The sequence below is a fragment of the Notothenia rossii genome (genome assembly GCF_949606895.1).
Source record: "Notothenia rossii genome assembly, chromosome: 3".
Classification (NCBI taxonomy): Eukaryota; Metazoa; Chordata; class Actinopteri; order Perciformes; family Nototheniidae; genus Notothenia; species Notothenia rossii.
Genome location: NC_136901.1, coordinates 5954204 through 5974167, shown reverse-complemented (window position 1 = coordinate 5974167; position 19964 = coordinate 5954204). Strand labels below are relative to the sequence as shown.

General features: G+C 45.7%; 1 protein-coding gene across 3 annotated transcripts in view; it reads right to left on the bottom strand.

The window, feature by feature from the left end:
* Positions 1 to 19964, bottom strand: part of pard3ba (par-3 family cell polarity regulator beta a) — a 133712-nt gene that overhangs the window by 73135 nt on the left and 40613 nt on the right. For all 3 annotated transcript variants that reach the window (XM_079668320.1, XM_079668318.1, XM_079668319.1), the window contains exons 6-10: positions 17727 to 17813; positions 17286 to 17411; positions 15960 to 16429; positions 14191 to 14330; positions 13698 to 13826 (exon numbers count right to left, since the gene is read on the bottom strand). In XM_079668320.1, the coding sequence (XP_079524446.1) occupies positions 13698 to 13826; positions 14191 to 14330; positions 15960 to 16429; positions 17286 to 17411; positions 17727 to 17813 (952 nt within the window). The remainder of the gene's footprint in view (positions 1 to 13697; positions 13827 to 14190; positions 14331 to 15959; positions 16430 to 17285; positions 17412 to 17726; positions 17814 to 19964) is intronic.

Sequence of the window (19964 nt, the reverse complement as noted above, 5' to 3'; positions counted from 1 at the left end):
CCTCAGAAGAAGTCCCTGGCTGCACGCAGACGCAAGAGAGTGGTCCGACGCAGACGGTAAGCAACGACAGGAAACATGTAGTACAAGCTTTTAAAAAGGTTTATCCTTTTTAAAAGCTTGTGCTACATTTTTAAAGGTCCTTATGACTATTACAAACTTTTTTTAAATAATTTTTCTTTCTCTAATTTTTTTTGTGGAAAAGGGTTGTGGCTCCTTTGGTCAAAAAGGTTGCAGACCCCTGCCATAAGAGCCTCAACCTGAAAGTTTGCAATAGTCATAAGGACCATTAAAAATGTAGCGCAAGCTTTTTAAAAGAAAAAACCTTTTTAAAAGCTTGTACTACATGTTTCCTGTCGTTGCTTACCGTCTGCGTCGGACCACTCTCTTGCGTCTGCGAGCAGCCAGGGACTTCTTCTGAGGTCTCCTGCGTCTGCGCACGGGGCGAGCGGCTTGTTTGCTTGGCATCGTCAAAAAACGTAAACTCTGTGGAGGAACGGGGGCTCTATTTGCAAACTTTCTGGAGTGGCTCTGTGATGTCACGGATGATGTCATCGCATTTTGCATGACGTTGCCGATGATGTCATTGCCGATGATGTCATCACAGTCTGCATCGGTGATGTCATTTTAAAAGCTTAAGCCTTGACATCATCAGCCATGATGTCATGCGGAATGTGATGACATCATCGGTGACATCATAGAGCCTCTCCTGAAAGTTTGCAAATAGAGCCCCCGTTCCTCCACAGAGTTTACGTTTTTTGACGATGCCAAGCAAACGCAGACAAGCCGCTCGCCCCGTGCGCAGACGCAGGAGACCTCAGAAGAAGTCCCTGGCTGCTCGCAGACGCAAGAGAGTAGTCCGACGCAGACGGTAAGCAACGACAGGAAACATGTAGTACAAGCTTTTAAAAAGTGTTTTTCTTTTTAAAAGCTTGTGCTACATTTTGAATGGTCCTTATGACTATTGCAAACTTTTTTAAATAATTTTTCTTTTTTTCATTTTCAAACATTTTTTTGTGGAAAAGGGTTGTGGCTCCTTTGGTCAAAAAAAGGTTGCAGACCCCTGCCATAGAGCCTCAACCTGAAAGTTTGCAATAGTCATAAGGACCATTAAAAATGAAGCACAAAGTTTTGAAAAGGCAAAACCTTTTTAAAATCTTGTGCTACATGTTTCCTGTCGTTGCTTACCGTCTGCGTCGGACCACTCTCTTGCGTCTGCGAGCAGCCAGGGACTTCTTCTGAGGTCTCCTGCGTCTGCGCACAGGGCGAGCGGCTTGTCTGCGTTTGCTTGGCATCGTCAAAAAACGTAAACTCTGTGGAAGAATGGGGGGTCTATTTGCAAACTTTCTGGAGAGGCTCTGTGATGTCACGGATGATGTCATCGCATTTTGCATGACGTTGCCGATGATGTCATCATTCTGCATCGGTGATGTCATTTTAAAAGCTTAAGCCTTGACATCATCAGCCATGATGTCATGCGGAATGTGATGACATCATCGGTGACATCATAGAGCCTCTCCTGAAAGTTTGCAAATAGACCCCCAGTTCCTCCACAGAGTTTACGTTTTTTGACGATGCCAAGCAAACGCAGACAAGCCGCTCGCCCCGTGCGCAGACGCAGGAGACCTCAGAAGAAGTCCCTGGCTGCTCGCAGACGCAAGAGAGTGGTCCGACGCAGACGGTAAGCAACGACAGGAAACATGTAGTACAAGCTTTTAAAAAGGTTTATCCTTTTTAAAAGCTTGTGCTACATTTTTAAAGGTCCTTATGACTATTACAAACTTTTTTTAAATAATTTTTCTTTCTCAACATTTTTTTGTGGAAAAGGGTTGTGGCTCCTTTGGTCAAAAAGGTTGCAGACCCCTGCCATAGAGCCTCAACCTGAAAGTTTGCAATAGTCATAAGGACCATTAAAAATGTAGCACAAGCTTTTTAAAAGAAAAAACTTTTTAAAAGCTTGTACTACATGTTTCCTGTCGTTGCTTACCGTCTGCGTCGGACCACTCTCTTGCGTCTGCGAGCAGCCAGGGACTTCTTCTGAGGTCTCCTGCGTCTGCGCACGGGGCGAGCGGCTTGTCTGCGTTTGCTTGGCATCGTCAAAAAACGTAAGCTCTGTGGAGGAACGGGGGCTCTATTTGCAAACTTTCTGGAGTGGCTCTGTGATGTCACGGATGATGTCATCGCATTTTGCATGACGTTGCCGATGATGTCATTGCCGATGATGTCATCACAGTCTGCATCGGTGATGTCATTTTAAAAGCTTAAGCCTTGACGTCATCAGCCATGATGTCATGCGGAATGTGATGACATCATCGGTGACATCATAGAGCCTCTCCTGAAAGTTTGCAAATAGACCCCCAGTTCCTCCACAGAGTTTACGTTTTTTGACGATGCCAAGCAAACGCAGACAAGCCGCTCGCCCCGTGCGCAGACGCAGGAGACCTCAGAAGAAGTCCCTGGCTGCTCGCAGACGCAAGAGAGTGGTCCGACGCAGACGGTAAGCAACGACAGGAAACATGTAGTACAAGCTTTTAAAAAGGTTTTTTCTTTTTAAAAGCTTGTGCTACATTTTTAATGGTCCTTATGACTATTGCAAACTTTTTAAAATAATTTTTCTTTTTTTCATTTTCAAACATTTTTTTGTGGAAAAGGGTTGTGGCTCCTTTGGTCAAAAAGGTTGCAGACCCCTGCCATAGAGCCTCAACCTGAAAGTTTGCAATAGTCATAAGGACCATTAAAAATGAAGCAGAAAGTTTTAAAAAGGCAAAACCTTTTTAAAAGCTTGTGCTACATGTTTCCTGTCGTTGCTTACCGTCTGCGTCGGACCACTCTCTTGCGTCTGCGAGCAGCCAGGGACTTCTTCTGAGGTCTCCTGCGTCTGCGCACGGGGCGAGCGGCTTGTCTGCGTTTGCTTGGCATCGTCAAAAAACGTAAACTCTGTGCAGGAACGGGGGCTCTATTTGCAAACTTTCTGGAGAGGCTCTGTGATGTCACGGATGATGTCATCGCATTCTGCATGACGTTGCCGATGATGTCATCACAGTCTGCATCGGTGATGTCATTTTAAAAGCTTAAACCTTGACATCATCAGCCATGATGTCATGCGGAATGTGATGACATCATCGGTGACATCATAGAGCCTCTCCTGAAAGTTTGCAAATAGACCCCCCGTTCCTCCACAGAGTTTACGTTTTTTGACGATGCCAAGCAAACGCAGACAAGCCGCTCGCCCCGTGCGCAGACGCAGGAGACCTCAGAAGAAGTCCCTGGCTGCTCGCAGACGCAAGAGAGTGGTCCGACGCAGACGGTAAGCAACGACAGGAAACATGTAGTACAAGCTTTTAAAAAGGTTTTTTCTTTTTAAAAGCTTGTGCTACATTTTTAATGGTCCTTATGACTATTGCAAACTTTTTAAAATAATTTTTCTTTTTTTCATTTTCAAACATTTTTTTGTGGAAAAGGGTTGTGGCTCCTTTGGTCAAAAAGGTTGCAGACCCCTGCCATAGAGCCTCAACCTGAAAGTTTGCAATAGTCATAAGGACCATTAAAAATGTAGCACAAGCTTTTTAAAAGAAAAAACTTTTTAAAAGCTTGTACTACATGTTTCCTGTCGTTGCTTACCGTCTGCGTCGGACCACTCTCTTGCGTCTGCGAGCAGCCAGGGACTTCTTCTGAGGTCTCCTGCGTCTGCGCACGGGGCGAGCGGCTTGTCTGCGTTTGCTTGGCATCGTCAAAAAACGTAAGCTCTGTGGAGGAACGGGGGCTCTATTTGCAAACTTTCTGGAGTGGCTCTGTGATGTCACGGATGATGTCATCGCATTTTGCATGACGTTGCCGATGATGTCATTGCCGATGATGTCATCACAGTCTGCATCGGTGATGTCATTTTAAAAGCTTAAGCCTTGACGTCATCAGCCATGATGTCATGCGGAATGTGATGACATCATCGGTGACATCATAGAGCCTCTCCTGAAAGTTTGCAAATAGACCCCCAGTTCCTCCACAGAGTTTACGTTTTTTGACGATGCCAAGCAAACGCAGACAAGCCGCTCGCCCCGTGCGCAGACGCAGGAGACCTCAGAAGAAGTCCCTGGCTGCTCGCAGACGCAAGAGAGTGGTCCGACGCAGACGGTAAGCAACGACAGGAAACATGTAGTACAAGCTTTTAAAAAGGTTTTTTCTTTTTAAAAGCTTGTGCTACATTTTTAATGGTCCTTATGACTATTGCAAACTTTTTAAAATAATTTTTCTTTTTTTCATTTTCAAACATTTTTTTGTTGAAAAGGGTTGTGGCTCCTTTGGTCAAAAAGGTTGCAGACCCCTGCCATAGAGCCTCAACCTGAAAGTTTGCAATAGTCATAAGGACCATTAAAAATGAAGCAGAAAGTTTTAAAAAGGCAAAACCTTTTTAAAAGCTTGTGCTACATGTTTCCTGTCGTTGCTTACCGTCTGCGTCGGACCACTCTCTTGCGTCTGCGAGCAGCCAGGGACTTCTTCTGAGGTCTCCTGCGTCTGCGCACGGGGCGAGCGGCTTGTCTGCGTTTGCTTGGCATCGTCAAAAAACGTAAACTCTGTGCAGGAACGGGGGCTCTATTTGCAAACTTTCTGGAGAGGCTCTGTGATGTCACGGATGATGTCATCGCATTCTGCATGACGTTGCCGATGATGTCATCACAGTCTGCATCGGTGATGTCATTTTAAAAGCTTAAACCTTGACATCATCAGCCATGATGTCATGCGGAATGTGATGACATCATCGGTGACATCATAGAGCCTCTCCTGAAAGTTTGCAAATAGACCCCCCGTTCCTCCACAGAGTTTACGTTTTTTGACGATGCCAAGCAAACGCAGACAAGCCGCTCGCCCCGTGCGCAGACGCAGGAGACCTCAGAAGAAGTCCCTGGCTGCTCGCAGACGCAAGAGAGTGGTCCGACGCAGACGGTAAGCAACGACAGGAAACATGTAGTACAAGCTTTTAAAAAGGTTTTTTCTTTTTAAAAGCTTGTGCTACATTTTTAATGGTCCTTATGACTATTGCAAACTTTTTAAAATAATTTTTCTTTTTTTCATTTTCAAACATTTTTTTGTGGAAAAGGGTTGTGGCTCCTTTGGTCAAAAAGGTTGCAGACCCCTGCCATAGAGCCTCAACCTGAAAGTTTGCAATAGTCATAAGGACCATTAAAAATGAAGCAGAAAGTTTTAAAAAGGCAAAACCTTTTTAAAAGCTTGTGCTACATGTTTCCTGTCGTTGCTTACCGTCTGCGTCGGACCACTCTCTTGCGTCTGCGAGCAGCCAGGGACTTCTTCTGAGGTCTCCTGCGTCTGCGCACGGGGCGAGCGGCTTGTCTGCGTTTGCTTGGCATCGTCAAAAAACGTAAACTCTGTGGAGGAACGGGGGCTCTATTTGCAAACTTTCTGGAGAGGCTCTGTGATGTCACGGATGATGTCATCGCATTCTGCATGACGTTGCCGATGATGTCATCACAGTCTGCATCGGTGATGTCATTTTAAAAGCTTAAACCTTGACATCATCAGCCATGATGTCATGCGGAATGTGATGACATCATCGGTGACATCATAGAGCCTCTCCTGAAAGTTTGCAAATAGACCCCCCGTTCCTCCACAGAGTTTACGTTTTTTGACGATGCCAAGCAAACGCAGACAAGCCGCTCGCCCCGTGCGCAGACGCAGGAGACCTCAGAAGAAGTCCCTGGCTGCTCGCAGACGCAAGAGAGTGGTCCGACGCAGACGGTAAGCAACGACAGGAAACATGTAGTACAAGCTTTTAAAAAGGTTTTTTCTTTTTAAAAGCTTGTGCTACATTTTTAATGGTCCTTATGACTATTGCAAACTTTTTTAAATAATTTTTCTTTTTTTCATTTTCAAACATTTTTTTGTGGAAAAGGGTTGTGGCTCCTTTGGTCAAAAAGGTTGCAGACCCCTGCCATAGAGCCTCAACCTGAAAGTTTGCAATAGTCATAAGGACCATTAAAAATGAAGCACAAAGTTTTAAAAAGGCAAAACCTTTTTAAAAGCTTGTGCTACATGTTTCCTGTCGTTGCTTACCGTCTGCGTCGGACCACTCTCTTGCGTCTGCGAGCAGCCAGGGACTTCTTCTGAGGTCTCCTGCGTCTGCGCACGGGGCGAGCGGCTTGTCTGCGTTTGCTTGGCATCGTCAAAAAACGTAAACTCTGTGCAGGAACGGGGGCTCTATTTGCAAACTTTCTGGAGAGGCTCTGTGATGTCACGGATGATGTCATCGCATTCTGCATGACGTTGCCGATGATGTCATCACAGTCTGCATCGGTGATGTCATTTTAAAAGCTTAAACCTTGACATCATCAGCCATGATGTCATGCGGAATGTGATGACATCATCGGTGACATCATAGAGCCTCTCCTGAAAGTTTGCAAATAGACCCCCCGTTCCTCCACAGAGTTTACGTTTTTTGACGATGCCAAGCAAACGCAGACAAGCCGCTCGCCCCGTGCGCAGATGCAGGAGACCTCAGAAGAAGTCCCTGGCTGCTCGCAGACGCAAGAGAGTGGTCCGACGCAGACGGTAAGCAACGACAGGAAACATGTAGTACAAGCTTTTAAAAAGGTTTTTTCTTTTTAAAAGCTTGTGCTACATTTTTAATGGTCCTTATGACTATTGCAAACTTTTTAAAATAATTTTTCTTTTTTTCATTTTCAAACATTTTTTTGTGGAAAAGGGTTGTGGCTCCTTTGGTCAAAAAGGTTGCAGACCCCTGCCATAGAGCCTCAACCTGAAAGTTTGCAATAGTCATAAGGACCATTAAAAATGAAGCACAAAGTTTTAAAAAGGCAAAACCTTTTTAAAAGCTTGTGCTACATGTTTCCTGTCGTTGCTTACCGTCTGCGTCGGACCACTCTCTTGCGTCTGCGAGCAGCCAGGGACTTCTTCTGAGGTCTCCTGCGTCTGCGCACGGGGCGAGCGGCTTGTCTGCGTTTGCTTGGCATCGTCAAAAAACGTAAACTCTGTGGAGGAACGGGGGCTCTATTTGCAAACTTTCTGGAGAGGCTCTTTGATGTCACGGATGATGTCATCGCATTCTGCATGACGTTGCCGATGATGTCATCACAGTCTGCATCGGTGATGTCATTTTAAAAGCTTAAACCTTGACATCATCAGCCATGATGTCATGCGGAATGTGATGACATCATCGGTGACATCATAGAGCCTCTCCTGAAAGTTTGCAAATAGACCCCCCGTTCCTCCACAGATTTTACGTTTTTTGACGATGCCAAGCAAACGCAGACAAGCCGCTCGCCCCGTGCGCAGACGCAGGAGACCTCAGAAGAAGTCCCTGGCTGCTCGCAGACGCAAGAGAGTGGTCCGACGCAGACGGTAAGCAACGACAGGAAACATGTAGTACAAGCTTTTAAAAAGGTTTTTTCTTTTTAAAAGCTTGTGCTACATTTTTAATGGTCCTTATGACTATTGCAAACTTTTTTAAATAATTTTTATTTTTTTCATTTTCAAACATTTTTTTGTGGAAAAGGGTTGTGGCTCCTTTGGTCAAAAAGGTTGCAGACCCCTGCCATAGAGCCTCAACCTGAAAGTTTGCAATAGTCATAAGGACCATTAAAAATGAAGCACAAAGTTTTAAAAAGGCAAAACCTTTTTAAAAGCTTGTACTACATGTTTCCTGTCGTTGCTTACCGTCTGCGTCGGACCACTCTCTTGCGTCTGCGAGCAGCCAGGGACTTCTTCTGAGGTCTCCTGCGTCTGCGCACGGGGCGAGCGGCTTGTCTGCGTTTGCTTGGCATCGTCAAAAAACGTAAACTCTGTGGAGGAATGGGGGGTCTATTTGCAAACTTTCTGGAGAGGCTCTGTGATGTCACGGATGATGTCATCGCATTCTGCATGACGTTGCAGATGATGTCATTGCCGATGATGTCATCACAGTCTGCATCGGTGATGTCATTTTAAAAGCTTAAAAGAATGGGATGTCTTCATCAGTGACAACGTTATCAGCCTTGACGTCATCAACCATGATGTCATGCGGAATGTGATGACATCATCGGTGACATCATAGAGCCTCTCCTGAAAGTTTGCAAATAGACCCCCCGTTCCTCCACAGAGTTTACGTTTTTTGACGATGCCAAGCAAACGCAGACAAGCCGCTCGCCCCGTGCGCAGACGCAGGAGACCTCAGAAGAAGTCCCTGGCTGCTCGCAGACGCAAGAGAGTGGTCCGACGCAGACGGTAAGCAACGACAGGAAACATGTAGAACAAGCTTTTAAAAAGGTTTTTTCTTTTTAAAAGCTTGTGCTACATTTTTAATGGTCCTTATGACTATTGCAAACTTTTTAAAATAATTTTTCTTTTTCAAACATTTTTGTGGAAAAGGGTTTTGGCTCCTTTGGTCAAAAAGGTTGCAGACCCCTGTTATAGAGCCTCAACCTGAAAGTTTGTAATAGTCAAAAGGACCATTAAAAATGTAGCACAAGCTTTTAAAAAGGTTGTTCCTTTTTAAAGCTTGTGCCATATTTTTAAATGGTTTTTATGACTATCCAAACTTTTTTTAATTAGTATGTATAGCGACATCGTCTTTTATGGCGAGGGATTTCCATGGAAACTGCCGGCATATGATGACACACCATAATTGACGTAGAGCTGTTGAGGGCAGGACCATTAACCATCATCTGAAGTCTGCTGCTCTGAGCATGAGTTATGACATCATCGTGTTCCATGACACAGGTGTTTATATTTGAGCTAACGACGTGTCCAGAGATCAAAGGTTTCCATGGTGATGTGCAGTAATCAGTGAGAGGAGAGCATTTTCATTGTTCTGAATGAGAGATAAACCTCTTACATGTGAACGTTTTGTTGAAGAACCTCAACAGATATCGGTGAAATTTCAAAGCGTGAAGCATGTCAAGGAACTTGAGCATCTGAAGTGTACTTTTTGTGTACTTTCGGGTTAATAATGTGGCCTTTTTTTTTCAGATTGAGGCTGAACTTACAATGGGGTTTAATGGAGACATGTTGAAAGTTTTTGTCACTTCATGCCCTCAAGAGGCATCTTGTTTAATTATGTTGCTTAATTTATTTTAATTTTTCAAGCTACGAGATGTTTTCCTACGTTTCTCATGAAAAAATATGTCTCAGGAATGTAGGGTTTGGGAATTATGGCAGGTTTAAAAGAAAATATGAAGGCAAAAGTAAATCTGTCCTCCACTCTAGCTGTGACATCAGGTACTCTAAAATCTGAAGAAGGCCTCTTTACGAAGGTCTGAACAATGTTTAATATTTCTAGACGTACGTATCAGATTTAAAAGTTGTGTTCCACGAATAATGAGAGAAAGATGTGTAACATTTTAAAGTTGGAATGAGGTTTCTGAGTGAAAGTATGAAGGAGCAGTTAGCAGTTGAAGTTGCATGAAGATTGTTCAAGTCTGAAGAGTTTCTCCATTGACTTCCATGTTAAAAATGTGATGTATTATGGGATGTATCTCTGGAATTATGAAAGTTATAAATAAGAAAAGTAATAGCCATCGATTCCCGACCGAGCTGAACATTTTGATTTTTGAATGGAGTTTGTGCGATGTGGAATGTGGGAAAAGAAGAGGTGCAAAATAACCCGGTGGAATAATAAAGAATTTTGTGCGTAGCATAACAAACTAGTTCAAATGACTGATATCTGATTTTGGACAACTATATTTAAGGAAAGCAAGGTCTCGTCACAGTTACAGTAAACGTCAATTTAAACTGGTTTCTGGTCGGTGCACACATTGAAATTTAAATAAGCAACAATATTGGTTTCACACATACTCATTAAAGGAGTTACGTACTATGCGTTTTGGGGTTTTCCCTTTCCTGTAGAGTTAGAACAGGTTTGTGTGTATGTAAATGGTCTGCAAGGTCTCTCCAGAGATGGGGCACCTGAAAGCTGCAGACGGACACACCGATGAACACATGATCTTAACCCAGGCTAAAGTTCAATTAACTAGGTACAAATGTATTAAAATGACATCACCCCTTTGCCCTAATTAAAAAATGTAAGAGTCTATATTACTGAGAGAGTAGGTGCACTGCAGGTTTCAGGTTTCTTCATCACTCAGGTTTATATTGAACTCTGTCTCTGATAATCACCTCTCAGCCGCTGCTCGTATTCACTTCCTTGATATGCTGATAACACGTTAAATCAAGCTAAACGAGTCCAGGAATCTGTTTTCTATTTCAGTACAATACAAGACTTTCAGTCAGGGCTTATTTTTATCAACAAGGCTGTTACTCAAAACCGAGAGGAATTACAAAGACGAGCCGCCACTTCCTGCCCGAGAGACACTTGAGAGGAGTCAGGTGGCACCCAGGGAGGTTTTAAATACCTCTGTGATGGAGCTGAATAACACACAGGGTGGAGGTGGACGGATCACAGCGCAGCGGCTCTGGGAAGTTATCAAATGCAAGTGAACACGCTCTTTTTTTGTATCCGATTGAAATCTATTTAAAGCTCAGTGGTGGTCCAAACTCACTCTCTCACACTCCTCTCTGAAGTCCTCTCCTTGGGGGCCGATTGTCCCCAAGGGGGGGCTCCCCTCTGCGACCCCCTCTGTTAGCCCTAAGCTCTTTAACAAGCTCTTAAGCCAGGAGAGACCACCCTCTTCAACACCCAAATGAGGAAAAAAAAGGAGCTTTTTCTTTCCCCAGGGTGGGTGGTGAAGAAAGGATGGGTGGTGGTGAGGGTGGGGGGGGGGTGACACACAGCGATTACACACAGAGCCTGTTGTCGCTGAGGATTTCTAAATGGGGGGTTTCAAAGCGGCGGGATTAGCGGTGAGAGCGACATTCAATTAAGATGAGATCTCGCCGCGCTCCGACGGCAAACCACGCCGCTGCCAATTAATCGCCTTAATGTCTGCCGCCGTACACCTTTACCGCACAATGGGGAGAAAGGAAAGTGAAATGACTGATTGTGGGGATGATTCCAGTTATTTGGGAAAAGGGGGGGGGGGGGAGGGGGAAGCTCTAAGACAGACTGACAGAGAATGGGATGAATAAAAATCAAAGCTGCCTCACGACCCTGCTTCCTGTGAGCTGGCCTATTGCTCTCAGCGGAGGGGTGGACCATGTGCAGCGTGACCCCCCCCATCCTGTCCTTGACATTATTCTACACACACACACTTTCACCCACAAAAAAAGAGACTCTCAAAACAAAACGAGGGAGAAATGCTGACAGTAATGAAAGTGTGATAAGAAGTTATCACTTTTTAATTACTCTGAGGCCGCGTGAGAGTACGGGAGACGGAGAAGACAGTCCTCGTCTGTTTCTATCTTTAATGATGAGGCTAATTCCCCCAGCTTTGCTGTTATTCTGAAAGAGACCACTGTGTGCTTCAACAGAAGCTGCTCATGAAACATCAATACCCCTCTCTATTGAAACCAATCAATCAGCAGTTCAGCTTCTCAAAGTCCACTTTGCTCGAACAAGGAGGTTGAAAAAGAGTATAAATCTTGCGGGTTGGCAGCAGGATGGTGAAGGGAGAACAAACACCAGCCTTTTAACCTACTGACCCGGGGAAAATCTGCTGTGTCAGCAACTTTCTGTCCTGCTGAAGTGTCATTTGGGACCGCGCTGACCTCTGACCAGCTCCAGGGCTCAGCTGACCTCCAATCTCCATGCGTTCCTTAGTTAAGTATTAGCAGCATCACTCAGTGAATTCCCGGTTCAGGTTTTAGCCAGATGTTGGATTTAACAATCATTAAGAAGCTTTGCTGTGAGACATTAACTTTGACTTTCCCTGAAGTCTTTGTCATGTCCATGCTCACATGTAGGTGAAAATCATGACCAAGAAACGGGTGTATCCATCTCAAATATTGCTGGTTAAGGGTTCTCCAAATTTGCTGAGCATTTTCAAAAAAGCTGGAAAAATGAGACACAGAATTTCCAAGATGAAACCACAGCACATCATAACGCTTCTCTCTGCAATAAGTGAAAACTATCAAACCTGACAGTTAATTAAAATAAACCAAACTTATAGTATTAAGTGAACACTTTCTGTTGGTAAAGATGATCCTGTCAAAGACTCAATTAAAACCTTAATATATGCGACTAAACAATATTTGAAATTCATGATCTGTAGCAGAAAGAGTGAAAGAAAAACTTTTAGTTCAGCCAATTATTCTCAGCAGCTCCTGAATTTAAAACTGTGCTAATGAACTACTGATTTGCATCTTATTATTTTTATAAACAAAACAGAATTATGGTAGATGAAGGGACTAAGTTTGTACAAGAGACCACAGCATCTAAAACATTGATAAATATTTATAAGCATCTCCACCAAGAAATGCAGACGGACACCTACGCACAGGCGTTTCCGTACGAAAGGGAAAGCAGGTGTCCGCGTCGACTTAATGCGTCTCCATCATCAATATAGCTTTTATGCGAGTGTATCGTCGCTAGGTGCTGTTTGCTAGTGCTCTAAATGCATTCCCACTAGAATTTACTACTTAAGAGCAGCAGGAATAAGAGTGGAGCAATTAAAACCTGCAAGGAAGGGAACTAGTGTTTTTGGTTTGTTTTGTAGGAGGGTGTTTTTTACTACGTCTTTCTTTGCCGTATACTATGTGTGTTTGGACATGGGAGTTTCAGCGTCTGTTCATTTGAGTAATCCTTCAAACTATGAGGGTCTGCACAGGACTTGTGTGTGTGTGTGTGTGTGTGTGTGTGTGTGTGTGTGTGTGTGTGTGTGTGTGTGTGTGTGTGTGTGTGTGTGTGTGTGTGTGTGTGTGTGTGTGTGTGTGTGTGTGTGTGTGTGTGTGTGTTTAGGGGACATCAAACTGTCTTTGAGGTGGAGGACTGTGCTGCAGATAAGGGCCACATCTCTCACGGGGCAACGAAGGCTCTCTCTCATTCTGCCTCACCCCCCTCTCCTCCCTTTTTAAGTAACTAATGCCCAAATACAAGCAAGTGTTAGATGAAGCCTCTTCAAAGTGCACTTGTTATGCCAACACCGCGGGGCCATTAATGAGGGCAAACTATTTTCGGAAGCAGTAACTCGCCTGTTTAAAGATTGTGTGATGTCTGTGTGTGTGAGAAGTTTTTCTATCAAGGACTAGGAGTGTGTGAGTGTGTGTGTTAGCAGCCACTTTAAGGTGTGAATATGCATCAGTCACTACAAAGCCCCGCGCTTCTTCCTCGGAGCTCTTTGAAGCGGCGGAGAGGGAATAATCAGAATAACCACGGAGGACAGAGGGTTAGAGAATAGCAGCGAGGCGAAAAACATCATTTACAGAGAGCGGGGGGACCTGGCTGTGTGGTGTGTATGTTAAAAAGAGTGTGTTTATTGATCAAACGTCCCCAGTGAGGTGCAGTCACGCTGTGTCGGTTTCACAGCCGTGACGCTGACCTCTGACCCCGGCAGGTTAGCGGTCACTTAGCGCTCGCGGCGTGTCGACATGCGCGGACTTGGCTGTGCGTTTCCTGCGTGTATGTGACTTCCTGTGGCATCGCTGTGTCAACAGAGCAGAGGGGGACAGGAAGGCCGGAGCGTGCTCTGGGCGTGTGTGTGTGTGGGGGGGTGTTTATAGGAAAAGGGCATCAACACCAAGAGGTTAGGTCCTCTGAGAGAGAAAAAGGAAAAAGACAGGAAAAGTGACGACAAACGATAGACTTTGGGAAAATGTGTGATGGTGGGTGCTGATGTTTTTTTATGTTCACACTCTCTTACCAGTTCCCGAGGCAGGAAGATGTCCTCCTGCCGTGCCACCACCACACACACATTCTCGCCCTGCCTGGTGCTGCGCAGCATGGCCACCAGCTCCTCCTGGCTCCTGCCTGTCATGTCTACTCCATTCACCTGCACGCGCACACACACACACACACACACACACACACACACACACACACACACACACACACACACACACACACACACACACACACACACACACACACACACACACACACACACACACACACACACACACACACACACACACACACACACACACACACACACACACACACACACACACACACACACACACACACACACACACACACACACACACACACACACACGTATTAAAGCAGGGTGTATAAATCCTCCTCAGTACGTGTGCCGCAGCTCTCTGCTCCTAATTACGATGTGTTTCCTGTTCCTGCTAACAGACACTTCTGCTTTTTTTTTACTCTGTTGGGGATCAACATTTCAGTCTTACCTCCAGGATGCGGTCTCCGGGCTGCAGGCGGCCATCTTTGACAGCTGCTCCGCGCTGCAGGATGTTCTTCACCAGGATGGGTCCCGGCCCGTGGACAGACGAGTCCCGGGTTACCACGGTGAAGCCCAGACCCTCGGTGCCTACAGGGGGACAAGGCAGTCACGGAGAGTATTAGGGACATACATCCAGGGCAAATTTGACTACTTTTAATTAAGTTTCAATTAAATGTACACTTTTTTTCTTCCCCTTCTCCTCAGTTTTCTCTCCTCCCGCTGAACCCAGTGTGTGTTTTAAGCATCTCCCTCCACATTAACTACCGTTTAAGTGTCTGTTTTCCTCTGAGGGGTTTGTTGCCTGGCTCTGCCTCCGAGACCCCAAAGGAGGCTTCTCTGCTAGCCGGATTAGACAGCCTTTAATTTCACGTGTGAGCAGGCCGAATGGTGGCTGATGAAGGGAAGTGGAGGGAGAAGATGGAGGGAAGGCGGGAGGGGGAGAGAAGAAGAAGAGAGAGGAACCTGAGGGACATTATTCCCATCTTTAGCTTCCCTCCCTGGGGTGCGACGTGATTTCCACAAAGATTTTCCTTGTGGGTGTGAGCCTGCATTTATCTGTGTGTATACATTTACAAGTGTGTGTTTTTCCAAGGCCACACACACACACACACACACACACACACACACACACACACACACACACACAAGCCATCAACACCCGGAGCCTCCACCCTCTCCTTTTTTTCACGGCCTCACAAGCCCCAAGCCATGAGTGAAATGTGCCATGCTCCGTGTGTGTGTGTGTGTGTGTGTGTGTGTGTGTGTGTGTATGTGTATGTGTATGTGTATGTGTATGTGTATGTGTATGTGTGTGTGTGTGTGTGTGTGTGTGTGTGTGTGTGTGTGTGTGTGTGTGTGTGTGTGTGTGTGGCATAAGCCGGCGTGGCATACTAGAGGCGGTGAGCGATGCTATCTGGTCTCCGAGCTAAGCCTCTGCCTGCCCTACATTAGCGCACCTAAACCTCACCGCCTGTCAATCACGCAGAGAAAGAGCCTGTTGCCAAGGGAGAGGGTGTTAGAACCCCATAATATCCTTTGCTCTGATCTTGCATCAGGTGAAAGGGATAGAGGTAGACAAGGGAGGGAATCTAACAAAAGGAGGAAGAGTAGGAGAAATGAAAAGGTGTTGGGGAAAGAAAGGAATAAACAATAAAAGTGTGTGAAAGAAGCTTTGAGTGGAAATACAATCTCTCCCCTCCTTTCATCTGGATATCTTTCTGCCTTCTCTTTCTCCGGGTACCTGTAGCAAGTGTGTGCATGCTGCCCAATTACAGCTCTCCTTTCAATGCCCCGTAGCGCTACAGGTTGCTAGAACAGAGCCTATTCACAGCCCTACAAACCTATTCCAGTGCTATCAACACATCGGCGCTGCAGCTCTGATGTGTTTTAGAGGGATAATGGAGAAAGGCAGGCGGGAAGCCAGACAGTCTCAGTCTGGAATCTAAAGCGAAACACCCAGACTGAAGGATCAGGAATGGAGAAATATCTTCACGATTGCAGCGGTTTCACACGGGACTAGATCTTTGATTTCAAAAATCGATCCGCATAACATCCAGGACTTAAAATCAGCTTTACACAAGATCATCAGAAACAAACCTGGAAGATAAAGTCCCCCACATCATTCAAAGCCCACGCCCACAGTTTGTAAAGCAGGCTTCTGTTAAGTACTTCCCATGATGAGTATTAGGAACTCAAACACTTCAGCTGCACATTTACCTTTCTTCAGGTCAATTTTTAACTTCTTTCCGCCCTTCCTGCCGGTGAGGTTTCCCAGGCCGGGCAGGGGGCTCCTGCTGCTCTGGGGGCTCTGGCTTCTGGTCCTGGGAGGGGAGGAGCTCTCTGCCCTGGAAGAAGGAGAAGAAGAGCCTCTCTCCAGGGAGCCGGGCCCACGACGGAGCTCCGCAGGGGGGTTCGCCACATGAGTCTCCGGGGCCCTGGCCCGCGCGTCGGCTCGCCGCACCCCCAGGTTGGTGTTGGGTTTGGTGTCTCTTTTGGGTTCTGGCTTGGAGTCGGTTTTAGCGCGGAGCAACATCGGACTCTTTAATTTGTCCGGGGCGTCTTTGGCGTCGCCGGTGAACAGCTGACCTATCAGGCTCTTCTCGTAGCGTGGCTTGTTGGCCAGGGGGAGGACCTCCAGACGCACGGGGGAGGACGACGTCATGGCCTGGCGGAACACTTCCTGTGCCCTTTGGAAGCAAAATTGAAGAAATTAGCAAGGCTTAAAAATATGTAGCTAAAGTCATTTTCACTCAAACTATAATGACATCACTTCAGCCGAAACAGCAAAAGAGACCAAGAGGCAGAACGCAGACGATTGGAAAGCAGAGAGTGAGGCCTGTGCATCCTTAATAGAGCCGTTTCAATTTAGATCAAGCACGGAGAGACTCTTCCTGCTGGTTCGGGGACATTGCGGCCCCCGTCAGATGGGGATACGCCGACAGCAGGCTCCTATCGCAGGCTTTAATAGACTGCTATCAGCACAACATCCACACAACACAGGCGACTCAGTGGGATGCGGTTAAATGGACCCATTCGCCACAAAGAGGACAGAGAAAATAAAAAAAAGAATGGGGACGGCAGGTTGTAGTGTGTGTGTGTGTGTGTGTCGGAGAGACATGTGTATACACTCCTTTGTGGAAGTAGATGGTGAGATAGGAAGGGAACAGAGCGATTTGTCTTTGGCTGATAAAAGGAGGCAAACTGGTGATGGGTGTCTCGCTACAATGGCGGACAATGTGCAGAACAAACACAATCTTTCAGATTTTGTTTAAGCTCCCAATCCCATTCCTCTCTAATAAAGAAACACTTATTTCCATTTTTGGGTATGGTGCAAGTTGGAAAATATCTTGATCTCGCCACTTCGTGACTTTATAAAATGCCTTGGACAACAAAAACACCTAAGACTAAAACAACCAAACAGTCGTCTAATCGAAGGAATGGATTCACATTCGTAAAATCGTATTAAAAACAATTTGCTACTGGTGTCTGATCTCATTGGTTTCTCCCTGCTTGGATATCTGTGTTGGGGACCATGGTACGTACTGAGCGAAGGTTTTGTCCTGTAGCTGCGTGTCGTTGATCTGGACGATGGACTCATCCGGTTTGAAGAGGTTCTCTCTCTTGGAGCGGCTGTTTTCCTCAATGCCTTTAATGTGCAGGCCCAGGGTCCTTTCAACACAAACACACATATAGTAAATATGGATTCAAGGAGGTAAACATATATGATGACATGCCAACACTTGAGCCCTGCTACTGTGTGAGTCAACATAGCCATCTGCCTTTCCTTCAAATGTCTGATGACAGGTGGTGGGTAGAGTGTGTGTGTGTGTGTGTGTGTGTGTGTGTGTGTGTGTGTGTGTGTGTGTGTGTGTGTGTGTGTGTGTGTGTGTGTGTGTGTGTGTGTGTGTGTGTGTGTGTGTGTGTGTGTGTGTGTGTGTGTGTGTGTGTGTGTGTGTGTGTGTGTGTGTGTGTGTGTGTGTTTACCGTCCACTGAGAGAGGAGCAGTAGGGGATCACATGGATACCCAGAGGTCCCCAGTCCCCTGGAAACTCCACCGCCCTTGTCATGGTGCTGTCAACAAAACAAAACACACACATCTTACAAGAGGTGGCATGCAATCATAAAACATATCACGGTACACACACACCAAACTCCAATCCTTTCTAGCTCTTCAAAATAAATTAGCTTTTTCCCTCCGGGCTGCACTGATAGGGATACAAATTAGCTTACAGGTAGCCCTGCCAAACATCAGAGTAAACATGTGTGTGTGTGGGGTTGTGAGTGTGTGTGTTTGGGACGCAGGTGGCTACTTCAGCCTTTATCTACCTGCTTTCTCAACCACCCAATCTAGCCGCTGGACAAAAGAAGAGAGCGGGAGATACAGATAGAGGAGCAGATAGAGATGAAACAGAGCGAGGGTCTCTAATAATCTGAACCGTGGCTGTTTAGCCGCAGAGACAAAGCTGCAGGAGATAAAGAAGAGGAGGCTTTTGATAGCAGGTGGCTAAGAGAGGAGGACCTGCATGATGCGAGGAGAGGGAGATCACAGGGGAGGGAGCAAAGGGACATTTCCTGTTTGGTTTTTTAATCAGAGAAATCATGTTGTTTGTGTCATTTTCGAATCTCCAACGTAGCTTCATGGTTTTTTCCCCGCTGTACAGAATTGGCTTTGGTCAATTACTTCTCACTCTATTTCTACTTAAAACAGGAATTGATGTATCCTTGAGCGAGACACTAAAACCCAAATTGCTCCAGAGGGAAAGCTTAAGACCCTTTTGATTAAAACTTACCAAAATAATGTTATATTATTTCTGCACTTTATAAAACCTATTTAACTAAGATGAAACGTATGTTATATCTGACTGTGTTGCAGTTGTCACTTTTCTCCTTCAGTCTCTCAACTTGATGCTGAAAAAGCGACCTCAGGTGGAGGCCGAGAACATAATTCTCCTCAAAATGTCTCTTGTAGTTTTTACAAAGCTTCAACGCAAAAAATAAAGTGTCTGTGTGAGAAAAACTAAACTAAAAAAGACAGAAAGGAGAGAAGTTCAATGTTTACTCTGTGCTTCCTCCACACACACAAGCCCAAGGACTAGCTGGGATCATTATAACACACTCCTCTGTCACTGTCGCCTCGCTCTCGTTAACCTCTGCCACGGTCACACACACACATATACTGTACACACACATCCACACACACACACCACCAATTTGCATTCTTATTGCTACATCTAGTGCAAGCTCACAAACACCATCACTCACATTCCCTTAAATTGAATTCAGAGGTACACACATGCATCACATTTACATCTATTAGAGAAAACACTAACGTCTGAATTACACATGTGCACTGGCCATGAGCTACACACACACACACACACACACACACACACACACACACACACACACACACACACACACACACACACACACACACACACACACACACACACACACACACACACACACACACACACACACACACACACACACACACACACACACACACACACACACACACACACACACACACACACACACACACACACACACACACACACACACACACACACAAAGCCCATTTACATTTATACAAAAACAAACGGCGGCACAAACAAGCTCATCAGAGGACGCCGTGGCTCGTTAGCGCCGCACTCTGATATGCAGAATAGCTCCGCTCACCCATTTTAGAATCCCGCTGACACAAACACAAACACAGTCATTCCACTGGGGAAGACAAGGGGGAGGCACAGATGAAAGTGCGACGAGGAGTGAGACAGATGGAGCTCCCACTCTTGGTTGACTTCCTCCAAAGCGACGGAGGCCGAAACCGGCGGCCGGGACTCGCTGAAGAAGTTTCCCCCCGCTCGCTCCCCGTGGCTTCTTCTGCAGCCATCCATCTGTTACCATGGCGACCTATCTGTGAGAGTCCCGCCGCCATTGTATCATGGAGCTGTCAGGACCTGGCTGCACTTTAAAATGCTGAAAAATCTCCATCTGTCCCATTTTAGTATCAATTCCCAATCAGACCAAATGAAAACGCTGTCGGACCTCCTCCTCCCTCTGGCACCTCTCTATGAAGCTTGCATGTGTATTTGTACTGTGTGTGAATTTGTCTCCGTACACACCATACGCTTATTCACCACATACACACACCTGTTCTCACACACCTGACAAGTAAGTATAGCTGGAACAAATTGAGTAAAATAGCACTCGATCTTT